This window comes from Rhea americana, unplaced genomic scaffold (genome assembly GCF_003343005.1).
Source record: "Rhea americana isolate MKP2758 unplaced genomic scaffold, rheAme1 scaffold_4, whole genome shotgun sequence".
Classification (NCBI taxonomy): Eukaryota; Metazoa; Chordata; class Aves; order Rheiformes; family Rheidae; genus Rhea; species Rhea americana.
Window position 1 is genome coordinate 7,328,145 of NW_028186534.1, and position 9,462 is coordinate 7,337,606.

Consider the following 9,462-nt stretch of genomic DNA (forward strand, 5'->3'; position numbering starts at 1 on the left):
CAATATGTACTATACAGTGATGACCAGCATGTTCTTATCCATTTATTATTATTCTGTTGTAATAGTGCTCAGGGACCAAAGTCATGTCTCTGTACAAAAACGGAACAAAATCACAGTCCCAGCATCTGGACATCATATCTCATTCTTGTCAATGTTAACTCTGTGGAAGTCCCTGCTGGACTGTCATTTCTCAGCACAGCATCCATATGGACTGGCAGGAGCTGGGAACTTCCATAAAGCAGAGAGAAGTGCAAGAGTGCACTGGCATGCCAGCATGAATGTCAATTGAATTTACCAAAACACTTGCCAGCAAGAGGCAGCAGCTGACAAAGTGTGAACTGTCACAGCAAGATTCACAACTGTGGCTAGCATTTTACCAGCTGCCAGGAGAGTTGATTCTTTTAGCTTCTCTGCTTCTAACATTTTTATTCTGGAATTTGCCTTCTTATTGTGTTTTGTTCATGTGCAGGCACAAAGAGGGCAGAGTGCCTGAATACATCCTGTTCTGTTCAGGTAAATAGATTTTTATTTCTTTGTGCACCCTAATAAGCAAATTTTTTTCCCTGGATGCTCTTTGTTGCTATTCATGTAAGAAAATGACTCACGCTGGCAACAATTCCCATTGTCAGTAATAGTCAACATTCACCTATTTGAACATACTGGCATGCAAAGAAGAGATGCAGATAACTTTGATTGCCACTCCTTATCAGTTAAGGCCACTAAGTATCAGTTCCTAAGCCTCCTAGAGTACTGTATGAAAAAACACTGAAGCACTAATTACTTTATAGTTGGAAACCTTGAAACAAGCCTTGGAAAGGCAAACGGGGACATGCAAGACAACCCCAGGAAAAGCAAATGCTTCCCCAAGATAGAAAAAATAGAAATAACATCCACTGAAAAGTAATTGTAATAGGAGATGGAACTTGTTTTATATCATAGATAAATCATAGATGAAATACCGGAAAACTGTATTTAGTGTGAAAATAGGTATATAAGCCCATCATTAAGAAAACCAACCAAACAAGMAGCAGCTCATGAACCTATTAAAATCCTTTTATCTCTAATTATCATGGAAGGAGTGAACGACCTGGGAAATATCACTGGCAGGAGCTCTGCAGCATGTCTCTTATGTCAAAACAGTTCAAACTGTTTCAGAGAAAGTCTGCTGAGACACCAGGCACAGCAGATCCTACCACTAGAGAGGAGACATTATTGTGGTGGGCTGAACAGAAGAGTTTGACTCATGCCATATTCACAGAAAACTGAAGAAAACAGATTTAGAGGAGACTGCAGTATTTGGATGAAAATTTTCCAGTTTTGACAACATCATTCAACCTCTCAAAACATTTCATTTCAGCCTTTTTCGTTTCCACAAAGTCTGTTTCATTTTCATTAAGAGTCCCTACTATTGCTTGTAAATGCACAAAGATGTCCATGAGACTTGAGAGGATCTTCACAAGTGTCTTTCCAACTGATTTCTCCTCCAAGGTAGTTGATTGAAGCTTATTTCACCTCTCAGTGTATTCATTCGCCCTTGAACCCCATGTATGGCAGAAAACCCAATAACTCCCAACTGCTTGCTCTTCTCCAGTTCCATTTATTTTAGAGCACTCTAAACCTTACTGCCAAAACAGATTCCACTGTTTCTGTCATAACCTTGATAATAAAAGCACACTATTTGTTGTATTAATTCATATAGAAACAGCTATAAATCAGAGCGATGAAAGTGATTGAAATTTGTTTTTAAAGGGAACCTGTATAATTATTTAGCAATCCAGAGGCAGGTAAAAATAGAAGCAAAACTTCTTAAATCTTAGGCCAGTTGTGCAAGATGAAAGTTGCTCACTCTGAGTGAGATTATTAACTGCTCCAAAGCTAAAAATCAATGCACAATTTACAGCACTGCCATGAGATTTCAATTTCTACTGCTGCACAGACATTTTCCTATCAAGTATTTAACACAGGACAGTCACAATGCAGGAGATTTGTTCTCCTTCACTTCAGGACATGTAAACAAATGCAAGACTACAGCTGCACACAAAGTCCCTCCTGTGTAAAAAGAAAATGAAGTTAAAAATATTTTTCTGGGCTTTGCTAGATTAGGCCCATAATTTTTTCCATGATGTAGAAGAACAGAAGGYAGAGAAGAGTAATGATTAGTATTATGCCAATTCTGTTTCCCTGATCAAAAAATTGCTTACACAAACTTTCTCCTCCATTTTTGTTTACTTGATTTTTGCATTATGCACTTTCATAGTGGTGAGAACAACCACCACCACCATTTTTGCTGACCAGGACTGGGACAAAGTCTACAGAAGCATCACTAGATTTTGAAAAGCAAGAGGCTGGGTTTTAATAGATAGAACTAGTAGATGAACAATTATAACAGACAAACTTCCAGCATATTTTTAGGCTGACTGTATTAATTGCAAAACTGATCATATAAACATGGAATTATTTATTACAGGACCTGATGTACCCAGAAACTCATAGGCAGGTAATATAGATCAGAAAGCATTGCTGTAAGATGCCTGCAGTGAGGCACTTATTCTATAGGCATTTAGGACTTGTTTCAAGCAATCTTATGATACAGCTCAGCAACAGAGGAAACTGCAAATGCAAGGAATGCTGAGGATGTCATTGACAAAAGGGAAGGTCAGAGCTGCCCAATCAAACATGACCAAAAAGGCTTTCCTATCTTTTGTCACTTGATTTGCTATTGCAAATCAGTGGGAATAGCAGCAGACACCAGCCAGGTACACATAACAGATGACAGACAAACACCTTCAAGAGAGGGACCCAGAGCAATTMTGGTCAGCACTTCCAAATTGCTTTCCCTCACTCTTCCACTATAACCCAATTTCATCTGAAGCTGTTTGCTCTCTTCCAGGCAGCAGCCTAAGCAGCGTGCTACATAGGTACCTATTTCTGATGCCATCTTTCTCAGGTTACCACCTTCACCTGTGTTCTTAAAACATGCTCCTTTTCCTTAGCTTTCACTTGCTAGTCTGACTTCAGGAGTTCTGAATACCCTCATAGCTAATACTTGGACATTGGGAACATCTGAAGTAAGGCTTGATCCTGTGACATCTTATGTTGACAAGTTCTTTCTTCCTGCCATTTACCCTACTGACTTCTATGGGGCAATTTGTTTTCAGTTAGGAACAACCTGAACTGGCAAGATCCTTGGCATAACGTCTCTCCTCCTCTAGGCCACTAGCATGTGATGGACATACTATACAACAAATACTAGGAGAAAACATTTTCTGATACTGTTGCTTTTGATGAACAAAATTCATACTTTTAGAAACTGAATTGAGCAGGCTATTAGCTAAAAAAAAAAATATGGTTAGCATCTCTGGATATTCTGAATACAAGCCAATTACAATCAGGTATTTTGTTTAGCAGTRACTATAGCACTGCAGCAATGTCTTATTCCTGGCAGTTCACTGATAATTACAGAGACAATAGACTTTAATGGCCATGAAGGAGCCATTAAGGGCTATGGGCAGCATTTGGCACCATAAAACCTCCATCAGTGTAGACTAGCATGATGGACCTATAATAGCCCTGAGTGAGTTACTGCAGTGAATACCCCACTTAAAGAAAAAAAATGAATACCTAGTTACACAGAAGTGAGTTTTTCTACTTAACATTTCTGATCTGTTTTTATACATACTTATTGTGTAGGTTTTTCCTTCCAATACTTTGAATTGAGTTGTGTCGTAACACTAAGGCAGACATAAAATTCCAATCTCTAACTACATATAGTATTTGTGTGGGAGATATGCCAAAATGCTTCAGAAAGCTGTTGTGACAAGACTGAATGACTGCGTTTTCAGAATCATTACAACATTCCATTTTCCCCCTTTCTTAACAAAGGAAAAAAAAAACTAATATTCTTTTACAATCTTGCTTGGCAGAATTTTATACAAATAGTGTTGAAGGTGCATTCATGCTCTAAGAATAGTTTTGTTTCATTAAGTTAATTAGCACTGATATTTACTTAACACACTTACTGAAAATAACTGAGATTGGGAAGGAGAAAGGAACAGTAAGGATAGCAATACCTGTTCTTAAAAAAATCCATTGCATTTCACGCATAACATGCACAACAGTATTATTGCAATACATGTTTCTTTCAGATACTGGCTTGTAGCAGAATTCACAAGATCAGATTTATTTTTGGGAACATCAAAGGAATTGCATCTTAATTGAACTTTTCTTCCTGTGCAATATTTGTGAACAGAAATATTAAGTCACTGTTTTAAGCATCTGCATATAATGACCATCCAAACACGAATAAAATTCTTCCCATATTGTCCTGCTAATACATCTCTGTTCTCTGATAATCTAAGTCCCAGAGTTATGCTGCTGTTAGTTCTGACCTTCTCATCTCCTATTCAAGTACTTTATTACTTGAAGTTCAGAAGAGGTCATCAGCTCAAAGCATTAGGAGAAGTCATGATCAAATTTGCCATCCTTTTTCTTGCAAAGCAAGAAAATGTCAAGAAACAGCAGTAGGATACTACTACTATTTAAGTGATTTTAGAGGAGGAAAAGATGGATGCTACTACTCTGTACAATGTCTGCAGCTCTGATAATCAATAGGAGCAGGAAAGACAAGTAATAGAAAGAATCTCTAAGTCCACACATCTGTCAGCCTGTTTGAGCATAAGCAGCAAATGTAGGGAACCAGTTACCAATCTGCTCACCCAGATGTGAAGCAGATGGTGATGGGACTCTTCCAAATAACATTACTTCCTCTGGTCATATTAAGTTAACTCTGAATTCCTTTTTTTCATTATGTTAGCAGATACAGATTTCACAGACTCATTCATCAATCATACTGTTTAATGTGCAGCACATGGGCAGGTCACTGCGAATCAGAGAAACTCAAACTAACAAGACAAAGACTGCAAATATGCATCTAACGTTATTAATAAAATCCTCCTGCTTCACTTGCATCTTCTGTAGTGAAGAGCATTATTGCTTTCTCCAAAAATTCTCACTTTACAACCATAAAATATGTCACAATATTATTTCATGCATTATTGCTTTCTAGAAATATTATCAACTACACTTCCTGTAGGAATAACCATCTCTAAATAGCAGTTGCACTTCTCTATCAAAAAAATATGAACTAAATTAGAAACCAGTGAGATTACAGGGGTATCTTAACTTTAGCTGCTTTTTAAATAACAATAAAACTTAAATATGTGTAATACCAACACAGGACAGTTAACTATTTCAGCTTGCTATTTAAACTGATTTAGTAATTACATTGATTAGGTAATCCCTTTAAATAAAACAATGCCATCTTTAATATATAAAAATGCAACATATAAGATGTACATTTATCCTCTAGGTCTTCRGATCATGTAAATCATCCAGCTTTTATTTACTTCACCAAGCTGTGCTGCTTTACATGAGCAAAAAAAATGTTAGATGTTTTTATTTTTCTAATAGGCAAACATTGACTTATTATATCTAGATTGCATTAGAAAGTTAGCCATGGAATGGCAATTCTGAACTGCAGTCTGTACCATCTGCATATTTCCGTACTAGACTTTGATTTTTTTTTTCCCCCCTCTAAGCTTACATTTTTCAGCTGTATATAACAGACTGAGGTTTCTCTTAATAATGAATAATAGAATAATATTTTCTTTTCCTACAGAGATTGGAGAAAATTGTTGGCTTTTATTGTATTCTGAAAGCAGAAAGAAATCCAATACAAGGAAAACACTGATAAAATTAACTTGGCTGGATCTGCAGAGATGTGATCTGAAGCAACACCGCTACACGTGAAAGCTGCCTGTGCACACAGTTCAGTGCTCAGTAAGGCTGCAAAACCAACAATAGGTGGTAAGAGAAATCAATGAGATGCTGAAAAGCTAGGAGACACACCTGTGGCCAAAAGCAATTGCCCATAAATATGCGGAGATAACTATTCAAAACAGCTAGGAGCCAAATTTTTAGGCCATATAGCTTGCACTAGCTAGGGGATCCTAGGACATCAGTGTGATCTCTTAAATCTGGTTACTGTTTTGCTATTAACACCATCCAAATAGGTTTGAAATGGGATGCACTTAATGAGTGTTCCTTCATCCATACCCTACAGAAGCACCTCATACCTGTCTCTCTTTTTGACCCTTGTATTGTATAGAATAGCATTTTGAGAGCCAAGCTATGTCAGACACCAGGTACAGCTTCCAGGCTAACACCCACAATTTATACATAATAAATGTATAACCAGTTGAGTTTGTTAATGTACAGAGAAGACACCTCCACCCTCATGCTCTAGTTAAGGAAGCAACAGTTAATAGTATCTAATGCAACAGTAAAATAACATCTAATACATCCTGTAACAGTAATAGGAGAGAGGTGGTCTGGGTTATAACATTAGTCATTCATTACTTTTTGGTAAATAACACTAAATCTTAGTTGTTAATATTAAATCAGCCTTGCCACATTCCTGGCAGTCACGTATCTACTCTATAAATTGTTGTGCCATACCTTAAATTCTCAAGAATTCAAACACAAGCAGCTGACATTGAGTTAGATTTCATTTACAAAGATCTCACTGCATATGAAACAGAGTCTGCTCTCTTGGAGGAGCCTCTAAAATATGAGCATAAGATAGATTTTGCATATCAAAGATTGTTTTGGCCCAGCTCAGGATCAGAAGTGGTATTTCACTGCAAAACCACTTACACAGCTCCAGGAGCATTGTATTATAATAGCATAAGTACAGGTGAACTGGCTGCCTCATTACTGTAATTCTCCCAGCCAATCACTTTTTCTAAATGACAAATAGGACAGAAAAAAAAAGTTCCTATACATATTTCATTGCTAATAAATAACTTCTTTTGTATCTTTGAAGTCAAAACAATACACCTAGTCAGGAATCAGAAGACAAGATGGAAATGCTTAAAGGAATGCAAGTGCATTCACAATTCTACTGTATAATTTGTTGAAATTGCTACTGAAATGGCCACACATATTGTTTAATAGAAAAGCAGAAGTTATTTCTCAGACTTTACAATCCAGTGGGTGGGAACACTGAGCTAAGGCTTAGATTTTTCTTTTAATTTCATTTCATTTTTGTAAGCAGCTTGCAATGTCCACTTTCTTGTTAAATAAGATAATTTAAATAATGTTAAACTGCTCAAAAATACCAGAAGCTTGAGCACATACAGAAAATTTCAAACAACGTCTTATTGCGATCAAAAAAAGCAAGTTCTACGCTACTCCCTTAATACAATATTATTTGTGTATTTAAATGAKTTATACTTGTAGCTTCACTTACTTTGAGCCTGCATACTTCCATTACCCTTTCCTACACCAGATACTGTAACAATCTGTGACTCTTGCTAAACACACATCACATTATCATGTGCCTGAAGGGCCAGATTAGTGGAGTAAACTCCTGCTATTTCAGCTGCAAATATCCCTTGAACCACTTTCCTCAGGCTGCTTACAGATTTTAAATCATCAAGCAAGACAAGTTGAGCTCATTAGGAATCAGCTCAGTGTTACCTGCAGGAAAGCAGTGGTCATTCCACAAGCCCATTACTGGCATTTCTGTCCATCACAAAATAACTCCTTTCTTGCAAAGCTCTGTCCTGTTCTACACTGCCTACCTTACACATCATTACAATTCATTAGGCAATTCCAGAGTAAAATTTTAAGTCTGGAGTACATTAATAACCTTTTCACAAAAAGAACTATAGTGGCTGCCTGTATAACAGCCCAGTTTCTGCGTAGGCCCTGCCTTGTGCCAGCTGTGACCCAAGAATGGGTTTGACAAGGCAAAGCAGTCTGATCAACAGAGCAAATATTTGCCTCYTGAAAGTCTGATTCCTCCACAGCAGTTGGGGAATATTTTAAAGCTTAACTAATTTAGTTTCTAGTCCACATAAACTCACATTCCTTAATCCATTGAGTCCCCATTCTTTTTTTGATCGTCTGCTGCATCCCCTCCAGACTATCAGTTTCCACACCAGTGGATATTTTAGTCTGGCATTCAAGCACAATGACATCACTTGGTAACTCCCAGTTAACATCAATAATGTCAAAGGCATCTTGGGCTCCCCCACAAAATACAAACTGCTCTCTTTTATTGCATTCTGCAAAACAGTTTTCTGTTATGTCCCCCACAAGCAGAGGCCTGATCATCCTTGTGTTGCTGCCATTGCCTCCCTGTACTCCTTTGAGCAACCCTAACTTGTGCGCTTTGCAGCAAATAATTTTCTGAGGCTTTTTAGGAACACTAATTCCACCACTGCCCAAGCAGTAGTACTTTATACAGAACACCCCAAGGCTTCTGCAGGTCTGAAAGGGACCAATGCCAAACTACACCTGGCCTATAGCATTCACACTAACCAAAATATTCAGTCTATGAATCACTTTTTTAGACCAGATGCAGAGCCATATTCCTACAACAAATAAACAAATAGCTTCCAGAGGACTTTGGAATTCATTTCCTATTTTGCTGTTTGTTATCTTCTCTTCTTTAAGCTGTTGAGCTTCTGAAAACCACATCTGTTGACTCACAGGGAAGAGCTAAAACATAAACTAATCTTCTAACGTGATACTATGTGTCAGCATTTATTGTTGATTCAGTATAAACCTTTTCTTGCCTGTCTGGTGGCAAGACAAAAGAATTGTGAACATGACACTTCCTAGTACATACCATCACCGTTCATTGTAGAAGTAGCCTGAACAACAGCAACAGATCCATTTTTAATATTGGCAGGAGGTTCAGAAATAGCCTGAAATATCAAACAATATGGTGCTTAGCAATGGGTGTATTAAGGGGTGTGAAAACCATTAGCAGTATTATACAATGGTCAGGAAAAATAAGAGCAGGCAGTTCTCAGTTACCTGGTAGCTCTTTATTGTGCAGGTATTGTCTTCTTCAGCTTCCTCTGGGACACTCAGTGTATTCCCCATACTGCCTGCAGGAAAAAGAATCACAACACTTCTTTCTCATTATTTGAACTTCCTGCCTAATTCAAATCAGGAGGTAGCAAATAGTGACAGGCTGTTTAAATTTCTAATAAGCCCCACCTGCTTTCCCCAGAGCACTCTGCCCTGGTCAGCAGCCTAAGACAAACATACACTCGATTACTCACAAGGGCATACAGCTACACACTAAAAATGGCACAGATTAACAAACTCTTTTTGGTTATTGAGGAAAACTGGATGCAGTCACACCTGCATCATTAGTTAGAACTCAGTAGATAGTAAAGGAACATAGAGTTAGCAGCCACAAGTACCATACGGAATAAAGTGAAAAAGACCAAAATAAATGAGTGAATTACAAGTTTTGTGGGATTTTACATTTTTTTTTTGTTTTCCGATAAACAAAAATAAGAGAGAAAAGAGACAACATGTAAAGAAATTATACACCTAAATTCTGCAAATTAGTCCCTATATGTCAGGCAACTATGTTTAACA

The 9,462-nt window shown here is 37.5% G+C and overlaps 1 protein-coding gene across 2 annotated transcripts in view; it reads right to left on the bottom strand.

Moving 5' to 3' along the window:
• Positions 1-8,967, bottom strand: part of BCAS1 (brain enriched myelin associated protein 1) — a 52,575-nt gene extending 43,608 nt beyond the window's left edge. For both annotated transcript variants that reach the window (XM_085314086.1, XM_085314085.1), the window contains exons 1-2: positions 8,887-8,967; positions 8,696-8,774 (exon numbers count right to left, since the gene is read on the bottom strand). In XM_085314086.1, coding sequence (XP_085170212.1) covers positions 8,696-8,774; positions 8,887-8,955 — 148 coding nt within the window. In that variant the 5' untranslated portion in view covers positions 8,956-8,967. The remainder of the gene's footprint in view (positions 1-8,695; positions 8,775-8,886) is intronic.
• Between the last annotated feature and the right edge of the window lie 495 nt (positions 8,968-9,462).